This window comes from Ictidomys tridecemlineatus, unplaced genomic scaffold (assembly GCF_052094955.1).
Source record: "Ictidomys tridecemlineatus isolate mIctTri1 unplaced genomic scaffold, mIctTri1.hap1 Scaffold_54, whole genome shotgun sequence".
Classification (NCBI taxonomy): domain Eukaryota; kingdom Metazoa; phylum Chordata; class Mammalia; order Rodentia; family Sciuridae; genus Ictidomys; species Ictidomys tridecemlineatus.
Window position 1 is genome coordinate 37,436 of NW_027523576.1, and position 26,545 is coordinate 63,980.

The 26,545-nt window shown below is 35.2% G+C and overlaps 1 protein-coding gene and 1 non-coding gene across 7 annotated transcripts in view; one reads left to right on the forward strand and one right to left on the reverse strand.

The window, feature by feature from the left end:
- The window catches only part of LOC144373969 (transport and Golgi organization protein 1 homolog), a 62,389-nt gene that overhangs the window by 20,899 nt on the left and 14,945 nt on the right, over positions 1–26,545 (forward strand). For 3 of the 6 annotated variants that reach the window (XM_078036928.1, XM_078036931.1, XM_078036929.1), the window contains exons 3-11: positions 515–601; positions 2,341–2,899; positions 3,618–3,821; positions 5,994–6,139; positions 22,468–22,596; positions 24,858–24,879; positions 25,804–25,892; positions 26,132–26,209; positions 26,297–26,407. In XM_078036928.1, coding sequence (XP_077893054.1) covers positions 515–601; positions 2,341–2,899; positions 3,618–3,821; positions 5,994–6,139; positions 22,468–22,596; positions 24,858–24,879; positions 25,804–25,892; positions 26,132–26,209; positions 26,297–26,407 — 1,425 coding nt within the window. Of the gene's footprint in view, positions 1–514; positions 602–2,340; positions 2,900–3,041; positions 3,290–3,353; positions 3,518–3,617; positions 3,822–5,993; positions 6,140–22,467; positions 22,597–24,857; positions 24,880–25,803; positions 25,893–26,131; positions 26,210–26,296; positions 26,408–26,545 lie in introns of those variants that run through there. The other 3 variants (XM_078036930.1, XM_078036932.1, XM_078036933.1) reach the window with 3 other exon arrangements.
- On the reverse strand, positions 9,169–9,275 carry LOC144373998 (U6 spliceosomal RNA). The gene has a single exon (XR_013433529.1). It is a non-coding gene; the product is annotated as a U6 spliceosomal RNA (small nuclear RNA).

Sequence of the window (26,545 nt, forward strand, 5' to 3'; positions counted from 1 at the left end):
TATCAATACATCTGCTATAGTGGTAATACATTTTAGAGATTTTTGTATTGTTTTTACTTATTAATTTTTATGACTATTGTGTATTGGTTAAGAAAGACATAAATATTGGTTTATGAGCAATGCTACAAAATGTACAGGTAAATTCTTGCTAGAGGTTATTTGGAATTGCATTTATAACCAGCTTTGATTTACATAGTTTTAACCATATAGTATCCAATAATCTTCTATGCAGATCTTTTATTTACTTCAGAAGTCTTAACTTTATATGCTCTGTGTTGAGAATTAAGCTAAATGTAAAAAAGAAAACTTCAGTGGTTGGAAATGTTGCTTTAATAGTTCTGTACTTAATTTTTATTTGGAATAATAATCTCAGTGTAATTGTTATAGCAACTTTCTTTCTTGGTTATACCATATACCTATCTATTATGTCTATATTTCCTGCCACTTCTGAGAAATCTCTTATTTATATTCCTTGTACAGAATTTATTTGATATTTGTCTCTTTTGCACTATAGGTTGGCAGTATGTTTGGATACTTTCCAAAAGATTTCATCAAGGTAGTTCGTGAACATACTAAAGAAGAGCTACAAATTCCAACAGATGTAAGTTATGGATTTCTTTTTTGTTCTCAATTGTAAACTGGCTTATAAATCCATCAGTTATATTCAGTTAACTGCTTCTGAATGTTTTATAATGTGTTTGGGGGGCAATCTAACATTTGTGTGTCAGATTTTCATTTGAAATCAGACTACCTGTAAAAAAAAAAGTTTGAAAGGCATTCAAGGGTGATTATATTATAATCTGAGAGTTGTCTAATATATTGAAACAGATATTCTAAGAGGCAAATAATTTCATTTTACAGGCAAAACTCATTGGATAGTTATTAGACATTTTAAGTATATTTAGGTTAAATTAATAAACTCTAACTTTTATACTAGGCTAGAAATATGTACTTACAAAGGTTTCTTATTCTTAGTCATATACGGGATCATAGACATGTTATAGATTTGGAAAAGGGGACCTGAGCGTTTCAGGTGATGTTCAGTCTCAGATCTTTTAAGGCCCCAACTGCTTCCTTTATACAACATTCCTGTATGGTGCTCTGACTTAAATTGATTTTGTGACTGAAAGTATTTCGTGTTCTAGAATTCTCACTTCAGCTGATTATTTTCTAGAGTTTTAAATTGTATAGTAATTGATGCCCACCAACACTGAAACATCTTTGGGCAGCTCTTTGTAGTGGCTGTAGAATATGCAAACTGCTAGGCTAGGACAGTTCTTAGATTAGATGGACTGAATGGATAAAGTCATCCTGTTTGTTGTTGCTGTTCCTAAAATTTCTTTATAATCTCAGGGGCCATAAAATCACTTCTGTTGCTTGTTGGACTTCATTGTTGGTAAAGAGAGTTCTTGGCATTTAAGCTGTGACAGCAGTTCACTGATTACAGAGAACTCATTTGTTTTGAACTCTGCCTTCTCATTGTATTTCCCATTACATGCATCCCTCATGGCTTAGAAATGCATGTGATGAGGAGAGGAAATCACTCATCCCTACTACATTGAACTGCCTCCCCCACCCCCGGAACCCCCGCAGAATATTATGAAGATTTAATTAGGAATGGAATTTTTTTAAAAACATGTCCATTCATACTATGGCTCCTTTTATATCAATTTGCTTACTAGTAGCAAGAAGGAAGATTAGATAATATACACATAATCCTGAGAGAGATCTTAGTGACTGTGAAACCGTGATGAAGATAAAGGTGTATACCTTGTTGAATCTTGTTTTCAGTTTGTTCTTGTGGTAATAATAATGTGAGGAGCCTCCTTAATATCATTCTTTATTCCATCCAATGTACTTGTATCTCAGTAAGATACTTTAAAACTGATTCATTTTTCTCAATGCTGCAGGATCTTCCAGCTTCTCCTGAGCAAATGATTAAGAGTTAAATTTCTGAAACATAGGTGTAGATATTAAGAGCTGGAGGATCCTATAAGTGATACCGTGCCTTTCCCTACTTATGTTCAGAGCAAATTGAGAGAGACCCAAGAGTCAGGCAGTTGGAGACCAAATTGTCACCATTTTTACTCATTATGCTTTTTAAAGAATATGACCCATGTTAAAAAAAGAAAGAAAGAAAGAATAGACTTTCTAACACTGTAGTCTAGAAAAAGACAGATTTACTCAGCTATAGATGGAGTTAGGCAGTGGGGGTTGGAGGAGGGTAATGTGGTTGACCTCAAAGATTCTTTAGAACCAATCCTGAATTTGGGAGCGTGGATGAGTTTGCTTTTGTGATACTTTGTTATTGACACATTAATGGTTTTCTTTTCCTTACAGGAGAAAGATTTTGTATGTTTTGATGTTGGAGGAGATGATTTTGATAATTATAACGTAGAAGAACTTCTAGGATTTTTGGAATTGTATGATTCTGCAAATGAAGATTCTGAGAAAGCTATAGAAAAAGTGGGACAATTTCCTGAAGTCTCCCAGGATGTTGAACCTGAACCTAAACCAGTAGTAGCAAACTCACAACAAATTGAAAGTGCATTCTCAGAAAACACTGTGGATCTTGAGGAACAATTTTTGGCTCAGAAGAACCATCCTCATGCAGATAGTCAAACAGATAATGCTCAGGGTGAACAAACTTCACTTGAACTTTTTGGAGAAATACTACCAGATAAATTGAAAGTGCCAGAAAGTGAAAAAAACAAAACCAGCAACATTTCTCAGGTCTCAAACGAACAGGAGAAGACTGATGCTTATAAACTTTTGAAAAAAGAAATCAATCCTTATCTAGAAACCAAAGAAAAGAAACAAGAAATGAGTATAATTTGGAAGATTTTAAAGAAAACTGAAACCACAGCCAAAAGGGTAGACATGATGGACAAGGAACGAGGTGATATGGAAATGGGAAAGGAGGAAAGTTTTTTGGGGAAGAAAACAGTTGTACATTTAATGAAAGCAGATATATTTTGGATAAGAATGCAAAGTGCAAGTGAATGTTCAGGGTAGAATATGAACCTGAAAAGAGATAATCTTTGCTCTGGATCCTATTGGTCTATGTCCTGAGCTCAGGAAGGAGATAGGTTCACCATTTGGCTCCTAGGTTACTTTGAACATATTTGAAAGGCACATTAAGCAAGCTAGACTTATGGAATTCCCTTCTCTATACTGGCTCATTGAGACCAGCACACTTGTAGATGAAAGAGTTCCTGTTATTTCTGAGCAGAATAGACATTTTGCACTTTTGTTCTGGACCAGAATTCTCTTCTGCACATTTATTCATGTGAGTGTATGTTGGTTTGCCAAGGGAATGTAAGTTATTGAAGCCTCTATCATAAATGTATTTGTTTATGAAATACTTTGGATTAAATACTTTGGATTAAAGGCTTCTTTATAAATTTGACTGTATAGTTCAGTCATCCTTTAAATGGGATGAAAACAATTAACCCTCCCGTATCCTTGCCCAGTTGTTCTCATGGGCTCATGCCAGGACATGGAGGGCAGTGTTGAGGTATCTGGAACTGTGTGCTGAGGGGGAGTGCTGATCATTGGGCTTAAGTGGGGGTAGATAGTGTCATCCATCTGGCTCAATGCATTCTTCTCCCTTGTAGAGATGCAGCCACCCCATGAAGATGATTTTCCTAAAGAGAACACAAATCGTCTTAATAGAAATCTTCATGAAGAGCCAAACCTCCTGCGTCATCATTTTAATATGAACCATCCTGAAGAGCCCAGCCTCTTGAATCAACCTGTGACTGAGGACATGGGTGTTTCAGAAGTGTCTCAGATCCCAAATACTGAGAAAGTAGACCCAGGTAAAGCTTGCCAATTTTTCTCTACAAAGTAGAGGCATTACCATAATGAAGGCTTTCAAGGATATTTGTTGCCAAAGGTACGAAATAGAGCAGAGAGTGATATAGGTACATGTGAGTTAAAAAAAAATATCTTAAGTGAGAGAAAAGCAAGAATAAAGATGACTAGAAATCAAAAATAGGCCAGAGATTGTAACTCACCTAAAAGCAAATGTTTAGGTATGACTAGCTTGTGTAAACCATTTACAACTAAAATATTTTTCTTCAAAGGCCTTATGCTCTAAAACTGTAGTTTTCAACCAGACCAACAGCACCAGAAACTCTAGGGGTGGGACCCACAATCTGTGTTTAGCAGGCCTTCCAGGAAAGTCTGGCCTAGTACAAGTTAGCTTGAATAATCACTGTTCATAGTCTCATAAATTCTGTGTTTTTCTTCCCTTTTCTTCTAAATGGAATATAATATAGCTCAAGTCCTGTTTTGACTTGCTTCCTGGACATGGTAATTAAACTTTTTCAAATGCAGTCAATGGTCCAGATCTTTATACTATATACTTACAGCAAACAGTACAGAACTGCAATCGATTTTAGATTGACACTTACGAATACTTCATCATAGTGCACAGTTATCCAGTGGGAGACGAGAAACAATTTTTCAAAAAAATCCCCAATAATGGCATCAACAGCATTCTACTTTTGTGTTGCTCACTCTCATTTTATCAGTAAATTAGATGATGACTAATTGTTTATTTTAACCCATCCAGTATGGTGCTATGAAGCCATAATTACTGTATTTTGTGTTTTTAAAGGTTCTGGTCTGTAAGCATAGCTATAAGCATTATCCTGCACCAGTGCAGGGCTTGGCAGCACTGATCTGAACCTCCCCCCACCATCTGCACACACAGAGTGTAGGAGAACTCATAGCAAGGGGGGATTCAGTTAATTTGAGAAGGAATAACATATGAGTTCTCCCATTTTCCAGAAGACATTGCATCTATATATGAACACTACTGACTTCTGAACTGTCTTTAACTCTATAAGGTTATGAAAATGAATCACGCACCATTACGATTTGTTATTTTCATGCTCCAAAACTTTCAAGAATAGGGAAAACTTGACTTACAGAATTAAGAATGAATTATTTCCCTGGCCTTTTAAGTTCCACCACAAAATGATGTCAATGACCTTTAGTAGGTAAAATCTTCCCAAATGTCATTTAATGTGTCTCAGGTGCTGAGATGCTGAGCCAGTGGGGCAGACTTCACCAGCAGTCAAATTCATAGACCAATAGTGAATGGAGGGCCTGGGGTTGTAGCTCAGTGGTAGAGTGCTTGTCTAACATATGAGGCACTGAGTTTGATTCTCAGCATTGCATACAAATAAATAAAATAAAGGTCCATCAAAAACTAAAAAAAAAAAATTAGGCAAAAGCTTAAAAAAATAGTAGTGAATAGAATCTCAGGGTTGAGAAAGACCTTAGAGGCAACTGGTCCAACTTCTTAATAACTGCATGCTGGACTCCTGCTGTTTAATCAAACATACCCCAGGCTCATGTAACTCATACTGAAATTCCACCCCTACAAGCTCTCAGGTCTAACTGGAATTCTACCTCATTCACAGAGCCTCAATGCAGGTCTGTACCCAATTCCCTTTAGTCTCTCTTGGTACTACTGTGTTCTTTTTAAATAGCTGTCATCTGTCCATTCAATAAATAAGTGTTGAGTATCTCTGCCAGGTGCCAGATACTATGTTAAGCCTTGGCCCATTCCACCTGCAAATCTGCAAACCAAGACTCCCTCTCTTTCAGCTTTCCTAAAATTTTATACACAAAGTTTCACCAGCACTAAATCCATGTTTTTTGAATGTGACCCTGTCTATATATCTCTGGTTTTAAAATTTTTCCTTGAGTAAATATTGTTCTGGTAGCAGTTGTATGGCCATGGAAGTAGTGGAGAGTAGACTGGAGATTGTTCATTTTATAATTGAAGGGTTTGACAGCTCTAATTAGGATTTTGAAGTTTTCTTCTCTGTTGTGTTAATTGTCTTTAGGAGAGCCACATATTCCAGGCACTGTGACTCATATATTTAGTGAAACACTCGATGAATATTGAAACTGAAGAGAGACAATTCTTATTCTATAGCATAAAATAAAATAGCAATTTCCCCTTTCAATTTTAGAGCTACTTATAACAGAAGGTACTCCTGTTGATGCTGCTGATACAGAAAACCAACTAGAGATAAAGGTCAAAGAGCCAGCAGATGCCACCTTTTTGGACAACATACTTTTCTTGTTATATTCATTCTTGCTTTATTTGTCTAAGATGGTAAGTTTGACATAGTTTCTTCAATTAGAATGTTGATTATTTATTAGTTTTTAAGTGGCTTCTGGTCATGAAGTGAAAAACTTAAAATGTCTTTATGAAAATGACTCTTGACCCTTTGAGTAGATAGCTCCTGAAACAAAAGCCATAGGGGTGTGGCTTTAATGGCTACTTGGTTTAGCACATGAGGAAGATTTGCTGTCTATCAAGGCTGGACATTTGCACACCTGTAAAAACTTGGTTCTTCCCCTCAGAACCTTTCATTCTGGCAGGGAGATAACAGCATTCACTTGAAACACAGTAAGATAATGGCAGAAAGAGATGTATTTATTCGATGGTAGAACATTATTGTCCATAAATGCATTTATTATGGTTGGAAGGGTGATCAGTAAGGTCAGAAAGTGGTTGAGATGTGTTTGAAGCACAGGCAAAGGGCAAACAGGAGTCTGACATGTGGTTTGTTGTTGATTAGACAGGCTGGGGTGGTGGGGGAAGCTGGCAGTCAGAAGAAATGTGTTCAGAAAAATGGAAACATGAAGAAAGGATATTTGGGGAGGGCAGGAGAATGTGAATAGTTGGTGTTGTAAAGTGTGAAGTTGGAGGGGGATGGGCCTGTTGGAGAGGCCAGCAAATCTTAAAGGAAGTCATGAGCCAAAGTAGCATTAGACCATTAATAGTGGGGATCCTTAGAAAGTTTTAAGAATGAAAGGAATTAGGTTAGATCTGTTTCTTAGAAAGAGTCACTTAAGGCTGATCTTTCTAAAGAAAATCATGATCCAAACAAGACATTTAATCTGTCTAGAAGCTTATCTAAGCATTTTAGGACTTACCTCCCCCCTATTGGTATTTGTTGATATTGGACTTTTAGAGTTTAATTATAGGAATGAGAAAGCTTTTAGAGGTTGGAGGATAAGATGGTCCTAGGGCCATTGTGACAGTAATCCTCCTCAACTGAAGTTGTTTCCTGTAGGTTGTGTTATTTCAAGGCTTGTGTAAGAAAGATGATGTTGTTGTTTTCCTTGTAAAATGTGTAGATTTTGAAGCCAGGTAGATCTGGTTTCAAATCCCAAGGTTATCATTTAGACGTTTGGGCAAATAACTAAGCTTTTGAAAAAAGTTTTCCTCATCTGAAAAATGTAGATAATGCTTACTCCAATCATAAGAATTAAATGATTTGACAAGGTAAAATGTCTGGTGAGGTGTCTGGCATTTTGAAGGGTTTTACCCCTACACACGCCCTAATTCTCATGTAGACAGTCAGAAGGTGGTATAAAGACAATGAATACCTGGGGAGGAAAGACCACCAGGGTGTAAAAGATGTGGTGGGGAGAAACAAATCATTTTTCAGTTGGCTCCATGTTTGTTCATGATGGTGGCAGCCACCTGGGTAAGGGGTATGTACGAGCCAGGCAGTTAGAGTAATTGTATTTCCAGTGATTAAAGCAGTCTTCCACAGTCATAATTTGATTATCAGAGTGAATCAGCATCACTTGGAAAGTTAACAGCCTCATGATATGGGAAGGATTTCTTTATTCATATTTTTTAGGTATGCACAGAGCCCTCCTCTAGGTCTAGGTCAGGGGACATGAATGTGGTGCAGGTATGGTCAGTGATTGTACGGTGATAGGTAAGACATAGACGTGAGTGGCAAAGAAGAGGCACAATGTTAGGAGACTGATTTGAAAGGAGATTTCAAAGAGGCATTTTGATGGCCCAGTATGTACAGGACATTGTGCGAGGACTAAAAGAGTCTAACAGGTGTAAGGTATGATTGTGATTTTTGAAAGCCTTAAGAAAAGGACTTAACAAATATAAGCAAAAATTATGAACAAGTCAATGTAAAATCTTAAACAAGTAGTATGATATCTGATAGGACTGGAGAGTAATAGGCTCTGATGTGTTTGGGAGATGTGCACCAATCAGATTCATTGATCAATGGAATCTTAGCAGAATCTTAGTGTTAGAAGAAACCTTGGAAGGCTGTTAGTCTAGTTTCTCACTCATTGCTGTTATTTTCTTTACTGTGGCCCTGACGAATAGTTATGAGGCCTGTACACCAGTATTTCCTAGCATGAGTCACTCTCTTACAAGGCTATATGTTCTTCTGTTGTCTAGTTCATCCTTGTATTGACTCCAAATTTTCTTCCACATGATTTCCTCTATAAAATTGAATTCTTTTCTACATAGAAATCCTTTAAATATTTGAAGTTATATCTTAATTTAAAAATTATTTTTAGTATTTTTATCATGGAAACTTTCAAATAAGAGCAGAGAGAATAGTAGGGGACTATAGGTAACCATAACATACTGTATATTTTAGAATACTATAAAAAAAGATTGTGAAAGTTTTACCATAAAGAAATGATGTTTGAGGAGGTAGATATATTTAACTGATTTAAACGTTACATAGTGTATACATGCATCAAAATGTCATGTTACCTACTTCAATAATTATAATGTTTGTTTCTATGTACTAGTTAAAAAATAAATTTAATTAGAAAAGCTTTAAAGAAAAGCATAGAGAATAGTATAATGAACCCACGGGCCATCACACAACTTAACAGTAATTCCTTGATAGCCAATATCAGTGAGTTTTTTAAATTTGTTCTAATTGGTTATACATGATAGCAGAATGCATTTCAATTCATTGTATATAAATGGAACAAAACTTTTCCTAGTTGTACACAACACCTGTAGTCCTACATGTACCTCGGGTAATGTGGTTCATCTCATTCCACCATCTTTCCTATCCCTCTGCCCCCTCACCTGTCCTACCTCCCCTTTGCTCAAAGTTCCTCCATTCTTTCCATGCCCCTTACCACCCACCTCACCCCCATTATGGGTCAGCATCCACTTTCAGAGAGAACATACAGCTTTTGGTTTTGGGGATTGGCTTACTTCCCTTAACCTGATATTCCCATTCACCCGCAGATGCCATAATTTTTTTCTCTTTTAATGCTATAAGTAATATTCCATTTCATATATGTACCACAGTTTCTTTATCCATTCATCTGCTGAAGGGTTGGTTCCACAAAACTATGGAATACTTCACAAATGTGGGTGTCATCCTTGCTCGGGGACTATGCTGATTTTTTCTGTATTGTTCCAATTTTAGTATATGTGCTGCCAAAGCAAGCACACTCTGAGTTTTAACAAATGTAGATACCCATGTAAAAACTACCATAATAAAGATATAGAACAGTTTTTTTTTTTCACTAGAAAAGGGGTTTCCTTGGGATCCTTCCCAGTGAGTGCCTTCACCACCCCTTCCAGGCAACCATTGATAACTTTTTTTTTAAACTATAGATTCATTTTTCCTACAGTACTGTTTCATATATATGCCACTATAAGTGGACTCATATCTAGGAGTGCAATTGCCTCCTACGTTTAATGTATGTTTTTGTCTTATGTGATACTGTCAAGCCATACTAAAAAATGACCACAATCATTTTATACTTCCACCAGCAATTTAGGAGACTTCCACTTGACTTCATCTTCACTAGCACTTGGGCCATTCTAGTGGGTATGTCTTTGTGAGTTTATTTCCTGATAATTAATGATATTGAGTGAACTTTTTTTTTCTTTTGAGATAGGGTCTCACTAACTTCCTTAGGCCCTTGATAAGTTGCCAGCCTCACACTTGGGATCTTCCTGCCTCAACCTGGGATTGATTGCTGGGATTACAAATATGTGCCATGATGCCAGGATCAAATACTTCTTCATGAGCTTGTTGACCATACTGTTTTTGTACGTCAACTCTCTCTGGCTAGCTGGAATCCAGACTTCTCCCAGCTCAGTGCCAACTGTGGGATTGGTTAGCTTATAGTTGTTCTTGGCCCTCACAGGTACTGCTTAGAATGTAGCCCCAAACTGAAGACCACCTCCATGCAGATTTCTGGAACTCTTTTTCTTTGTGGCTCCCATGTTTCTGGTAGTTTTCTCTACATATTTTTGGCTGCTTAATCTCCTGGAACTCTGGTCTCTCTCTCCTCAGTGAGACTGTTGTGCCCCATTTGTGTTCCCCTTTTCAAACTGAGGTCTAGAGGGTGCCTCCAGGTAGAATGCTCACCTATTTGTTCTCCTGCTCTTAGGGGTGACAGTTGCATGTTCCTTGTGGCTTTCTATCTGAAAAATAGCTCTTTAAAAATCTTTTTTGACTGGGCATGATGGCACATGCCTTAATCCTAGTGGCTCAGGAGACTGAGACAGGAGGATCACAAGTTCAAAGCCAAAAGTGAGGTGCTAAGTAACTCAGTGAGACCCTGTCTCTAAATAAAATACAAAATGGGGCTGAGACTGGGGATGTGGCTCAGTGATCAAGTGCTCCTGAGTTCAATCCCTGGTACCAATATATATATTCCAACTTTCTGGTTGCTTTCAGTGGGAGAACAAGTCTCATTTAAGTTACTCTCTATTGATTTCTCCTTTTGTTGTAACTTTTTGCAATAATTGAAAAAAATATGTTTGTGGGACTTCTAGGATATATTGTAGTTTGTGTGAATAAATGACATCCCCCTGGTACAACAATTTAACCTGTTTTCTCTATTGCCTTTTTTTTGTTTGTTTGTTTGGTGGTGCTGGGGATTGAACCTCGGGCTCCATGCATTCTAGGCAAGTGCTGAGCTAACAACCTCAGCCTCTCTCTGTTGCTTTATATTTCTTGGAAATTGGTAGTCAGGTTTAGGTTCAATTCTGTTTCTTATGAAAACTTAATAGGAAATATTGCATTGACATCTGCATGTCCTCTCCTTTGATGTTGACTACTAGTCAACAGTGACCTTGGTGAGATTTGCTAATATATTACAGGTTGCAAAATAGCAATGGTCTGAATTGCTGGGATTTTTCTTTCTTCATTTAAAGGCTGGGATGCCTATACAAATAAAAATTTATGATTGATTATTCTTTCTTTTTTTTGGTACTGGGGATTAAACTCAGGGGCACTTGGCTAGTGATCCATATCCTCAGCCCTATTTTGTATTTTATTTATATACAGGGTCTCACTGAGTTGCTTTAGCAATTCACTTTTGCTGAGGCTGACTTTGAACTTGCTATCTTCCCTCCTCAGCCTCCCAAGCTACTGGGATTGCAAGTGTGTGCCACAGCGCCTGGCTATGATTGATTATTCTTTACACAGATATTCGGTTTGTATAGTTAAGGCAGGAGATAAACATTTGATTCCTTTTCTTCATTTAAACACTTTTCAGAATAGTAAGGTATTATTCTAGCATTATCAAATGATACCCAAAGGGGCTTTTGAAATATTTTTAATTTTTATTTAAGAGTCAATATGATGTCATGCATTTAAAAATATTTGGTGTGTTTAATCAAGTTAGGAATAGTAATTGTTCTTATCTGATGCTCAATTTCTCCCCCTTTTGCCTTGTAGAAGCCTCTTTATCTTGGCTCCTGGGACCCTTTGCCACCACCTAGTGGTCATTGTTACCTGTTTCCCTTGCTTTTGAACTATGAGATGTTCCAAGTTCATCTTAAACATTCCCTGTCCAGACCTTGAAGGAACTATTTCTCTAAAAGAACTTTGGTTTCTTTCAATAGGAAATGATATTTAGAGGCTACATTCCAAGTACTAGGATTGCTTATTGCTCAAATTGACTGTCATTTGTAAGCCTTTTTAGTGAACAAAGCTCAGAAATATGTGGGGATTTTTGATCATGTCATTTAGATAATTCCCATGAAAATTCAGGATGTTAGAGAGATTTTACTTCACTTCATCTATCTTAGATTTGTGTTTTCTTTCTCTGATGTTGGAGTTTCAGTTTTCAATGACATAAATATAATTGTTTACAGTCTTGTGCCACTTAATGACATTTTGGTCATTAGTGCATAATAATGGAGCTAAAAAATTCTTGACACCTAGTATTTTTAATCTTTTTTGTGTTTTGATATGTTTAGATATATAAACATTTACAATGTTAAAATTGTCTACAGAATTCAGTATAATAATATCTTATAGGTTTTTATCCCCAAAGCGATGATATACCATATATGAATACCTATGTGTGGAAATGGCTATATTTTCTAGGTTTGTATAAGTATACTCAATGATGTTTACACACTGAAATTGCCTAAGATGTGTTTCTCAGAATTTATTCCCATTATTAAGCAACACACGACTATATTTATGTTGTTTAAAATACTTTCAGGAATGTATTCCTGAAATGAAATGAAATTCTCTTGTCTTTAAGCTATATCCCACTAAGGTATGTTTGAAATAATTCATTTCTGTGGTTTGTCACCAACATGATATCACAGGTTGTTTCATTTTTGCTTTCAATATTTAGGTGTTAATTTTTAAAGATTTTTTTTATTTATTTTACAATTATTTAAATATTTAGAAGAGCCAAAGTTAATTTGTGAAAATAAGTTGTTTCTGTTTTCTGGTACTGGTGATTGAACCCAGGGCTCCTATCCACTGAGCCACATACCTAGGCTCTTTATTTTTTATTTAGAGATAGTTCTCACTAAGTTGCGTAGGGACTTGCTAAGTTGCTGAGGCTAGCTTTGAACTTGTGATTCTCCTGCCTGATTTTGAAAGAACTCTAGCTTTTGTCCCAGTTCTGTGTACCCTGATATTACTCTCTTTTATAGTTAACTTTTAAAATTTATTTCATTATGCATTCTGCTATTAAAAAAATAAGCAAATGAGAAAAGGGATATGCAGCTCAGTGGTAGAGCACTTGCCTACCACACATGAGGCCATGTGTTCAATCCCCAGCACCATAAAAAGAAAAAGAAAAGCAAATGATTTTTACATCTAGCTATGATAGCTTTATATAGGTACTGGCTTCACCTTCCCAACTGAAACAACTAAAATAAATATGAAAAAAACCCCACAAACATATAAAATTTTAAGATCCAGTAACATTGAAGATCAAGCAACAAAGAATGATTCTGGAAACATAAAGAACAAATGCTATGAGCTCTTTAGTTGCCCCAGCTTTTACTATGTTAAGAGATTCCCAAGCCATGACAAAGAAGGGGAAGTCAGGCAGAACCAGAGGATACCATGAATTGAGAGATGGTGCTGAGATTCCAGGAAAACCAAAGTGACTAGAATTCACAGGGTGGAGTACCAAAAGAAGGTTGCTACATTGAGAGACAATTCTGGAAATCTGTGAAAGGCTCTCTGAGTGTTCAGCAGGGTATTGATCTGCACATAAGTGTGATGAAACTGCTTAGCAAGTCAGAGAAACCATCTTAAGTGATTAGAAGGAACAGGTCTTAACACAGGGACCAGAATAGCACCTGGAAAAAACTATCTAAGGAAGTTGGGTAGAATAATCAGAAGGATGTTACCTCGGACTGACTATTACAATTTATGTCATACCTAACAAATATTCAGACCCAAGAGAATCAAATTGTTTCCAGTAATTTAATTGTATATGAAATATTAAGAATAGTAATTCGTAATGTATGGCATCGAATCAAAGCTTACCAGGCATGCAAAGAAGCAAGAAAAATACAAACCACAATGATGAGGAGAAGAATCATCCAATCAAAGCCAACTGAGAACTATCGGAGATGTTAGAATGAGGTAATGGCATTTTTAAAAAAGTCATTACTACTATATTTCGTGTGTTAAAAAGGTAAAAAGAGATATAGAAGATATATTTTAAGAAAATCAGACTTCTAGAGTTGAAAATATATGATAAACACAGTGGATGGGATTAATGCCAGAATAAGCATTGTGATGAAATTGTTAGTGAACTTGAGGACATAGCAGGAGAAGTACCCCAAATGAAACAGGGAAAATTTCTTCTCTTAAAGAAAAGTGAACCAGAGCATCAGTGAGCTGTGGGACAGTTTCAAGTTGAGCTATGAGAGGTATTCAGAAAAATATTTTAAGAAATGATGGCCAAAAATTTGTGAAAACTGTACATCTGCAGATCCAAGATATTAAATGGGACTAGAGTACAAAAAGCATGAATAAAGCTATATCAAGGTATATTATATCATAAATAAATTGCTCAAAACCAGTGATAAAGAGCAATCTTAGCAGTTAGAGAAGACATTTATGTAGAGAAGAACTAAGGATGACATCAGATTTCTTGTCAGAAATTAGGCATAAGAGAATATAGTGGAGTGATACCTTTAATATATTTGAAGAGTAATAATGTTGGCTGATAATATCATGCCCAGTGAAATATCTTTCTAAAATGAAGACTTGTACTGACATACAAGCTGAAAGAATTCACCTACACTTGCACCAAGACAGCAGATGGAAATAATGGAATAAAGGAGTAAAAAACACTGAAAATGGTGACTGTGTGCATAAATATTTAAAATAATTTTTCTTATTTGAACATTTTAAAAAGTCATTGACTGTTTAAAGACAAATATCAGTGTAGTATGGGACTTAGAAAACATGTAAAGTAAAATACATGACAACAGTATAAATCTCAGAAGGGTAGTAACTATTGTAATGTTCTTATTGAATATGTGAAGTAATATAGTATCATCTGAAGGTAGATTGTGACAAATTAAAGATGTATATTCTAAACCCTGAAGCACTAAGATTAGAAAACAGAGTTATAGCTTAATAAGCCAATAGAGGAATCACTAAAAATACCGATAGTGGTATTTCTGCAAAAGAAGACAGAAAGAAAAGAAAAAGAAAAAAGAACAGAAGGAACAAATAGAAGATTATATTAAGCTTACACCTATGCACGGCAGTAATCCTATTAAGTGGAAAGTATCTAAATACATCAGTTAAAAACAGAGATTGTCATATTGCCTAAAGAAGCAAGACCCAAATAGATGTCTAAGGGAATAACACTGTAAATAGAAAGACACAAAGAAGTCAAAATTAAAATGATTGAAAAAGGTATCTCATGTTAAACACTAGTCAAAGGAAATCTGGAGTAGCTACATTAAACCAAAAGAGGTTGTGGGGCAAAATATATCATCAGGACTAAAGAAAGTTATTTCCTAATGATAAACGAATCAATCAAGATTATATAATAAACCTAAATGCTTGTACTTTTAATATTAGACCTTCAAAATACATGAAGTATCAAAATTGATAGAATTATGAGGAAAATGATGAATCCTATAGCTTACATTTAGAGATTTCAATATCCTCTCCTCAGCAATTGGCAGAAAACGAAAAATAAAAGTAAGGTTGTAGAAAGTGTGAATGACATAATCAATCCATCCATTTGAAATTAATTGACATTCATAGAAAACCCCCAAGGAGCTTAGTGCACATGGAACATTTACCAAGATAAACTATATTCTGGATCTTAAAAAAATTATCAGTAAATATAAAAGTATTCAAAGTCAGGCAAAGCTTAATCTCTGAACACAATAAAATGAGAAATCAATAATGGAAAAATCTGGAAAATTCTCAAATATTTGAAAACTTAAGTGCCAGGCTGCTATCTGCTATCTATCTATATATATATATGTATATCTGTATCTATCTATCATATATATATATATTTGGTATAAATGAACAACACAGTACATTTATTTTTATGTGGTGTTGGGGATCGAACCCAGTGCCTCACACATGTGAGGCAAGCACTTTACCACTGAGCTACAACCTTAGCCCCCACTGCTAAATAATTTTTGAGTCAAATAAATCAGAAGAAATTCATATTTTGAGTTGAATAAAACTGAAAACAACATATCCATTTGTGCAATGTCTCTAAAGTGTTATTGGAAAATTTATAGCACTACCAGGCCCAAGATAGCTTTATTAAAAAATAAGTCTCCAGTCATTGACTTAGTTCCTACTATGAGAAACTAGAAAAGGAAAAATAAGTTAATCTCCAAGTAAGCAAGAAAAAAAGATATAATAAAGACCATAAGTCAGTAAAATTTTTAAAAAAGGAAAATAAGAGAAAATCAATGAAACCCAAAGCTAGTTCTTTAAGATGAATAAAATTGATCAACATCTAGTGAGGGAAATAAAAGAGGAGACACGGGTTACCAATATTCGCAATCAGAGAAGGGATATCACTACAGATTTCACAGATACTAGACTGATAATGGGGATATTATGAACAGTTTATGTTAATTAACTTGACAATTTAGATGAAATGAAGAAATTCTATTTAAGCCACAAATTGCAAAAGTTCACTCAAGAAAAACAGACAATTTCGTAAACCTTGTTGACTATTAAAGAAATTGAAGGTATAGGTAAAAACCTTTCTACAAAGAAAAAAATATAAGACCCAGATAGCTTATTGGTGATCCAATTAAACCTGTAAGGAAGAAATGATACTAATTCCTAATAGTAGTAGTAATACTAAACCCTTGTAGAATATTAAATCAAGGAAATATTTCTCCTATGAATCCAGTGTTATCACTACACCAAACCAAGACAAAGATATAATAAGAAAAGAAAACCACATACCTCTCATGGGATCTCCAATGAATCTGTACAGAAATTCTAAACAAAAATTTAAGTCAAATACAACAATATGTAAAAGGAAAATACATCATAGACAAAAACTAGATGGATGATGGGGATTTATGTCAAGAATCCAAAATTTATTTAACATTTGAAAATCAATGAAATTTACCACATTGGTGTACCTAAAAGCACAATCTTTGTGTTTAGCTCGAGAGATACAAAACAAGCATTTAAAAAATATAGCGGAGGGGGGAAATGTTGGGGAGTAATATTGGCCAAATTATATTGTTATTTTGTGTGCATGTACAAGTAGGTGACAATAAATCGCATCGACATGTAAAAAAAATCAGCCCTGATTATTATTTAAAAAATTTTTTTAGATGTTGATTAACTTTTATTTTATTCACTTATTTATATGCGGTGCTGAGATTTGAACCCATTGCCTCACACATGCTAGGCAAGTGCTCTACCACTGAGTATCAACCCCAGCCCCTCGGCATTGATTATTGATGTAGAAAAACAAACAACAAACTAGGAATAGAAGGGAGCTTAAAACATCCTCTGAAAAAATGCAACTAACCTCATACTTAATGGTTGATAATTGAATACTTTTCCCCAAGATCAGAAACCAGAGATGTCTACTCTCATTACATCTATTCAGCATTGTACTGGGGTGCAGTAAGGAAATAGCTAGTATACTAAGGCAAGAAAAAGAAATAAAATGCACTCAGATTGGAAAGGAAGAAATAAAATTCTCTTTCTTTTCAGATAACATGAATATATATAGATACAATCTGGTATGATCTAGAAAAATGCTATTGTAAGGTTGACAGATAAAATTTACATCTAAAAGCAATTATATTTTCTATATATTAACAATGAATAATTAGAAATTGAAATTTTAAAGATTTCCATGTATAATAGAATAAAAATATGAAGTATTTAAACATAAACGTGGCAAAAACTAAAATGTATATATTAAAAACTATAAAATATTGCTGATAGAATTTAAAGAGAACCTAAATGGAGAGATATACCTAATTTATGAGTCAGAAGACTAAGGTGTCCATTCATCCCAGTTTAATCACCAGAGTCAACATTATTCCAATCAAAATCCCTGCAGAGTTTTGTAGAAAATGACAAGCTGATTGCAACGTGGCTTCAAGACTTAATCTAGGGCTGGGGATGTAGCTCAGTGGTAGAGGACTTGCCTAGCATATGCTAGGTCCTGTGTTCAATCCCTAGTACCATACGAAGAGGAAAAAAAATATTCTAAAGCTACAGTAATCAGGATTGCAGACAAAACATATTGAAACAGAGCCAAGAATTCAGAGATAGATACACAATATATATGGCAACAGTCATTGACAAAGATGGAAAGACAAGTAGAGAATGGAAAGTTTTTTCAGCAAATGGTACTGAAATTACTGCATATTTATATGCAAAATACTGATCCATGCCTTGCATTAGACACCTGAATTAACTCACAGACTTAAATATTAAATTCAAAACTACAAAACCTCTAGGAAAAAAAATAAGAGAAAAATTTTTGTTGAACTTAGGTTTGGCAAAGATTTCTTAAATTTGACAACAAAAGCATTAAAAAGGATTTGACAATGTGGGATTCATCAAACTAAAACCTCTGTAATTCAAAATACACTTTGAAGTCAATGAAATAGACAAAACACAAGCTGGGAGGAAATTACTGTAAAGCATTTATCAAGACTTGCATCAAGGATATATGAAGAACTCTTAGAACGCATTAGAAAAAAATATAGTCCTGTAAAATAACACTTCATCAAAGAAGATAAACAGATAGTAAATACATTAAAAATGATTGACATAATTATCAGGGAAATGCAATTTTGAAGCATAAGAGTTACCACTACACACTTATTAAATATCTAATATTAAAGACAATTGTGCTGAGTGGTTGGAGAAGAGATGGAGGAACTGGATGGGTACACATCTGGTGGGGATATAAAGTGGTAGAATCACCTTCTTAAAAAGGTAAACATACACCAGTCATATCCAACCATTCTTTTCCAAAGAAAAGATAAGTTATATAGCAATAGGAGGAATTTTATATCAGTGTTCTTGGCTATTTTATTTGTAAAAGCCCCAAACTGGAAAAAAATCCAAATGTCTATCAATAGATGATAGACAAATTGTGGTATGTACATGTAATGAAATGCTACTCAGCAATAAAAATAGATGATAGATAAACTGATGTAGATGAATCTCAAATTATGCTGAATAAGAGAAGCCATAGAAAATACAATATATTATCCCATACACATAAAACTTGAGGAATACAAAGCAATCTATTAAGATAAGACATTTTGCTGGAGGAATGGGAAAGTGGGGGGCAAGAAAGAAGGGTGACAAAGGGCAAAATTATCTAGAGAATGAGAATATTTTTGGAAGTAAAGGATGTGTATATTATCTTGATTATAATGGTGATTTCATAATTTCATGTTAAAATTCATCAAATTGCACACTTTAAATACATGTAATTTATTGCATGTCAGTTTTACCTCAAAGCTATAAGAAATAATATATTCATCTTTTTTCACTTTCTAAGATACAAATAGTATTCTATAAATATTTTTCTCTACTTCATTTTTAAAAAATGTATTCCGGAAACCAGCTCTTAGCAGTATTTAAAATTATTTTCTTTCTTCTTTGGTTTATTCAAAAACTTTCATTGATGACGGTTGTTTCAGCCTTTTGTGACCATCTTGTATTGTTATAATTAATGCTTGAATAACATAGTTTTGTAAATACAAGTTTTAAACATTTGTTGTTGTATTCCCAGTATCTTTAGAAATTAGGGCTGGTGGACTATAGCTCAGCAGTAGAGCACTTGCCCAAGATACCCTCCCCAGCACTGAAAAAGTTAAAAAAAAAAAGTGGGATTGTTGAGTTAATAGGTAAATATATAAGCAGTTTTGGGAGATGTTGCCAAATCTCATTCATAAGGGTTGTATCATTTTGTATACTTATTAGCAGTGTCTGAGAATTTATATTCCCCCACATTCTCTCACCTACTGAGTATGTTGTCAAACGTTTGGATCTTGCCAATGCAAGTGAGAAATGGTATCTTGGTGTGGTTTAATTTGTATTTTGTTCATTATGAGCTAAGCAGAGCATGTTTCCATATGTTATAGCTATTTGCATTTCTTTTCCTGAGATCTGTTTATTTCTTCAGCCCATTTTTGTATAGGTTTGCTGGCCATTTTATTTATAATGTTCTTTATATTTCAGGAACATGATTCTTTGGACAATAATATGTTGCAAATATTTTTTTTCAGTTTGTCATTGTCAAACTGCGTGTGTGTGTGTGTGTGTAGCAGGTTTAGATACAGCCAGGAAAGATTTTTTCAATGAGGCAGGTTTTGCCCACTCATAATACATAGAAAATTTCACTTAATATTTTCTAGTACTTGTTTATTTTCTATTTTTACATTCATGTTTCTTATCCATTTGTAGTTTATCTTTTGAATAAGTAGAGAAAAATCCAATTTTATAATTTTCCATGTGGTAACGCTACTTATTAGAAAGTCTATTTTCCCCAAACTAACTTTTATTGTACCCCAAATGTCCAGTTGGTTCTGTTTCTGGATTCTCTATTCTGTGCCACAATCTCTATGTATTCCTGGGCTTGGACGAGGGTACATGAATTAATTATATAGTCTTCCCTCCCTGTACCCTTCATTGCTCTTCTTTTTCAGTGCTTTCCTGCTTATTCTTGTTCTTTTGAATTGACTATATTCAACTTGACGACAGATTTTTAAAGATCCACAGATGTTCATTTCCTCCCCAAATTAAATGTCCCCAGTTTCTTCAATTTTTAGCACGTGCTTTTCGGGCTATTCATGATTCTGTTCTTTTCCACAAGTCATGCAACCCTAAAATGTGGCATCCAGAAATGAAGCCACCGGCGTGGGGTGATAATGACCTGATTCCTTAGGGTTAGGCTTTTTTAAAAAGAGTGTCATCCACAATTGGAGAAAGTAACAGGACTAGAGTGAGCAGAGAAGGAAAGCCCAGTCCGAGCAGTAGTCCTTTAGAAGGGAGCAGGAGAAGCTTCTCCCCTTCTGTCTGCACTTTTGGGGGCAGGTAGGTACCTGGTGTCTCAACACGTTGACAAAAGGGTTTTGCTCTGGGAGGGGCTGGGAGGCCTGACTTTCTCCTTTTTCCTAGTCTCTGCCTATAATCCCCTTCTGCTAGTTTCCCTGGCTTCCTCCAGGGCCTTCTAAATCGCCGGTCCTCTCCCAGTTCCGGGGACAGGTGAGCCTCTTTCCTTCTGGAGTCCTTTCATTTGGACTCTTCCGCTTGGCTCTACTGGCGCTGTCCCCCGCCGGGCTCCGCAGTTGGTTCTTCCCGCTCCCCGCCACGCCCCTCAGCATCCTCTGTCTGCTCACTGCAGTCCACCCAGGGGCTTCCTCTGATGACTGGTTTTACATGCCTTGGGCAGAAAGCGCCTGTGGTGGAGGAAGGCAAAGTTCACTCCCAGTACCCGCCCCCTGCGCTGGGTCCTACTGAAGTAGGAAATGGTGAAAGAGAGAGTCCTGTGCTGTTCTGCAGGGAAGCGTCGCTTCCACTCAGCCGTCCCTACACCATGGACTCAGTACCTGCCACTGTGCCTTCTGTCACTGTTTCCCTGGGGGACCCAGAGCTCCTGGGACCCCTGTCGGGTGGCTGAGTTCTGGCGGAGTGGGTGCACTGACTGTCGTGGCGACGGAGAAATGGAGTGTGTCAGGCCCAAGGCAGGCAGGACGTGACTGTATGGTTAAGCGAGGCCGGTGAGAGTGTACTTGAGCTTTCCCCACTTGCACTTTTTTTTTTGACGGAATAGAGGTGACAACCTCATGGTATGTTCTGAAATGCAGCCAACAATCCAAACAGCTAATGTTACTACGGGTCTTTTCCCTAAGGAGACTGCTGGGGAATTGGGCCCAAGTGACAGTTATCTCATATTACATGTAGAGGGCGGTGAAAACAGGGAAGAGTTGGCAGGTGTTTACTGCACTGCCTTTGAGCAACCATTTAAAATTAGGCTCTGAATTTTATAGAAGGATGTTAAATTCAGAGAAGTTTATCTAAGCCAGTTTTCAAGAGTTGTCTGAAATTACATGTCACGTATCTGTATATAAGAGTGGAATGGAAGTAAGATTAAAAATCTTATACATATATCGTCATTGTTTTTATTTGTTGCCATAAAATTAATTAGTTCTTTCATATATTTAAGTTTTGTCTTAAATGAATATTTTATATTTTTTTTTTAAAGAGAGAGAGAGTGAGAGAGGGGGACAGAGAGAGAGAGAGAATTTTAACATTTATTTATTTTTTCTTAATTCTCGGCGGACACAACATCTTTGTTGGTATGTGGTGCTGCTGAGGATCGAACCCGGGCCGCACGCATGCTAGGCGAGTGCGCTACCGCTTGAGCCACATCCCAGCCCCTTAAATGAATATTTTAAATTATAAAAACCAGGTTATCTAAGAGAAAAGAATGATCCAGAGGGATTCTAGCCAGGTGTTAGACAATGTGATGATATAGGGCCAGTTACAAACTGGAAATGTATGCTCAATTTAAAGTATTTAGATTCGGGCTGGGGTTGTGGTTCAGTAGAGCGCTTGCCTAGCATACATGAGGCACTGGGTTCGATCCTCAGCATCATATAAAAACAAAACAATGTGTCCACCCTAAAACTAAAGATACATAAATAAATATTTTTAAAAAGTATTTAGATTCATTATACTTGAAAACACTGGAAGCGAACAAAAAATATGAGACTGCCAGTATCCTCTCTCTTGAAGAAGCTATTGGAAAATATTGAGGAGGTGGATTTCTGATGAGGAAGTTGGTTTAGAATTGCCATGATTCTTTGTGACTGTTTTGTTATAAATTTAAGGTTTCCCATTTTTTCTAATTTGTCTGTTTAAGCTGTTTACTACATTGCCTGATGATACTCAACCTGGGCCTGATTTTTATGGACTACCATGGAAGCCTGTAGTATTCGCTGTTTTCTTTGGGATTGTATCCTTTGTCATTTTCTCTTGGAGAACTGCTCTTGTGTGTAAATTAACTTACTTATACCTTAGCACATAAGCACAAGGATTATTTTATATAGTCACTGCCCCCCCCCTTTTTCTTTTTCAATTGCTAAAACACAAAATAGTGGTTTAAGTCAAACTAACATTATAAAATAATTTAGTGTGGGTGCAGTTGGTAGAACTGGTAATTCTTACAGCCATCCTGACCAGTAGTTTCATATGTATCAGAAGTCTTAAAAGTGGGATAAAAGATGGGATAGGTTAGATAAATATCCTTTTATGTAGCATATATGTCTAGTAATCTATCTTAAAGAAATAACTATGCTTTGAAGATTTTGGTAATGTTTTTCAATGGAACAGTGTATTAGATTGAAGACTTAGCACAACATAATTCATTTAGGGGTTATTGTATGTTCGATTAGTGGAATAGTAGGCAGATTTATTTATTTCAAAGCTTTGAGGTACAGAAAATGCTCACAATTAAATGTGAAGTGGGAAAAAAAAGCAGAAACTAAGATTTAAATGTTGATGAACTGTATGTTAATATAAACATACAAACAGGGGGAAATGCTGCAAAGAAATACAGTAAAATGAGAAAAAGGAGATGATATAATTTTTCCAGTCTTTTATATAAATTTTTCCCAGATTTTATGATTTGATCATATGTACAGAAAATACCTTTTTATTTGGAAGTATAGATTATGTGTTGTCCAAAAATCCATTAAATGTTTTGTTCATTAAGGTTTTTTTTTTCCTGAGCAGAATTAGTCTATCTCTGTGTATGTGTGTACATATATGTATAAGTGTGTGTGTGTGTGTGTATATATGTGTGTGTGTGTGTGTGTGTATATATATATATATATATATATATATACTTATACATACTTATGTTTGTACTGTAGGTCATTCTGTTTCATAGTTATTTAACATAATTGGAAGAAAATTATTTTAGGTAAATGGACTTTGCATATGAAAAGCCTAACAGTTAAAGAGGCCAAAAACATTGGATACAAATCTTTTCAAATCTGAGTGTTCTTTTTCTGATTTCTTAATTATTTCAGACATATCATTGTTAAGATAAGTTTCCTCTCCTTGTACAATTGAGTGTAAAATCTCTTAGAAAGTATTCCCTTCTTAAATAGAAGAATTGTTTGCCTGGATTCCTGTGAGGAATTTTCTAATCTCATTGAACTTTTTCTCAGCTAAAAGTAAAAAAGAAATAGAAGGATAAAGAGAAGAGAAAAACATGAAAACATTTTATATTTCTCTCTCTTGTTTCTTTCATTTCAAGAATGCTCGTACCTGTTTCTCTTTTCACTAGGTTATGTGGGATGTGGTTCCTAGCTTGTTGCTCCTCAGTTTCAGCATTTGACTTTAAAACTTTAGTCTCCCTACGTTAGATGACTGCTTTTATGCTACTTCCCATTTTCCTCTGTTCATTTTGAGTAAAAGGTTAGCAAGGCTATGACATTAAAGAAATGTTCATTTTTTTATGTGTTGGAGTTTTCTGAATGCAATTTCCTGTTACGAAGATCCCCTGGATGATCCGTGGACACATCTGAATATCCCATCACCATTTATAACATTTGAAAGGACAAGTAATATGCTAAGTTACAAAGAAATTTAGTGATGTTTTAAAAAATTTTCTGCTTAGGTTTTATTATCAGGTAGTTTATTGCTGTTTTTTGGAAACGATTGTTTTTGTCCTTTCCAGAATATGTTAATTGTCATTTCTCTTATTGCTTGTGCATTTTCTTCAAGCAGTCTTTCCTTTCAGATTTCTTGCTATATATTTAGTGGTTTGCAGAAATAAGATGATGTAGCCTCTTAGTTTCTAAATTCAGCCAATAGCCAAATTTAAATTGGAGTTCTAAGATGTTTTCTGGTGAGTGAAAGTGGCATATCTTAGTACAAAGATTATGCATTTAATATTGTTTCCTCAGATTTCTTTTGAATAGTCATTGTTTCTAGACTTTATCCTGGTTATTTAGAATTGTCAAGTAAATGATTTTGAGTATACACACACATACACACATCTTTGCTGTGAAATAAGGTACATATCTTAGTGTTTTTATGTCAGAGGCTATTTATGAAATATCACTACCAATTAAATTTAAAAGGCTTGCTAACCTTTACTTATTTTTAATCCTATAAATTATTATCCTGAACCAGAATGTTATTAAATTCTCACTTGGTTATGATTCTGACTGTTGTTTTAGGAATGCTGTTTCTATTGAGCAGATGTTTGACATCAAATTTAATCTTTTTTCTCTCTTCTAGGTAAAAGATAGAGTATATCAAGGTAAATTTTTAGGTTTCTTAAACTTGTAATAACCCCTTTGTATTGGTGTTTGATGTGTGTTTTATGTATGTTAGAAGTAGATACAGTGACTTTAAATGTCTATTATCTTTTTTACCTCCTGAAAATTTTACTATTCCTAGGTTGCTAGCATGGATAATAGAGTAGATGATGATGGTTCCAACTCTGAGATAGGAGATAAAGAGGAGGAACAAATTGTGGATAGGGAGATGATGATAAGTTTTAATTTGGGGCAGATTAACTTTGAATATTGATGTAATGCAGATGTATTACATTTGAAGAGTATTTCTATGTTAATGATTTAATCATGCATTAAGTAATTGAGTAGATAATTTGAAGAATGGTAATGTGAATCAGTATGTTTTCATTTCTGTTTTTCTTTGCAAAGAATTAAATGATTCCATTTTCGGAAAAGAAAGTGTTTTGAGAAGGGGGGAATATCAAGCTACAACACTTTACTGTATTTCCCATCTGTGAAATAAGCTTAAATTGAAATATCATTTTGGATGGGAGGGGTTCCTGGGATTGAACTCTGGGGCACTCTACTGAGCCACATCGCCAACCCCCTATATTTAGAGACCAAGTCTCACTTAGTTGCTTAGTGTCTCGCTCTTGCTGAGGCTGGCTTTGAACTTGGAATCCTTCTAGCTCAGCCTCCTGAGCCACTGGGATTACAGGTGTGCACCACTGCACCCAGCAAAATATCATTGTTCTTATATTTTTCTTAAATTCTAATAATTTTTATACTCTTATTGCTAATAAGCATAGATTGCTTTTTAAAAGCATAATAGTTATGCTAAGAAGTATTTCCTCATAGTACCATATAACATGTCTTTGCTTTTAGTAGATTGAGTAATTGAATTTCATTTAGTGATTGTAATAATCTTGTGTATTTCCCCCTTCTAGTCAATGAACAGCAAATTTCCAAAAAGGTGAACAATTTCATGAAAGAAAATGAAGAACTAATGCAGAAATTGTCAAATTATGAACAGAAGGTATAATTATTTTTTTGTTTCTTTCTCCCTTGGTTCTAGCTTGAATCATTCCTACCTGTTTTAATTTAAAATCATATTTTAAAATTTTTGTTTCATTATTTCCTACAAATCATCCAAATTCTAAACAGTCATATGTATTAAGTACTACTTTCTTCTGGAAAGGGTCACTTGTCTGGAAGTAACTTGTATGGTAGCACTATAATTTGTGTATCTTAATTCTGAATGCTTTATTTACATAGATGAAGGAATCAAAGAAACAGGTCCAAGAGACCATGAAACAAAATATGATTCTTTCTGATGAAGCAACTAATTATAAGGTAAAAATCCCTTCTTTGGGGGGAATTACATTCTAAACTCAAAAGTAAATGTAATGAGTGAGTAATCTTGACACCTTTTTTTTCCAGGATAAAATGAAGCTTCTTGAAAAAGCTAAAGAACTTCTGGATGAGGGAGCTAAAAGTCTTCATGTTATGTTAGAATCTGAGAGAGAACAGAAAGCTAAGAATCAGGACGTGGTAAGAGTTTTGCTGCTAAGTATTACTGCAATTTGGCTTTTGAAATATTTTGTAAAATTGGTTAAGTTGAACTTAGTCCAGCTGTTAACTAAAGTAAGATTAGGAGTCAAGGAAGTTGAACCCACTTCTGCCCATTTT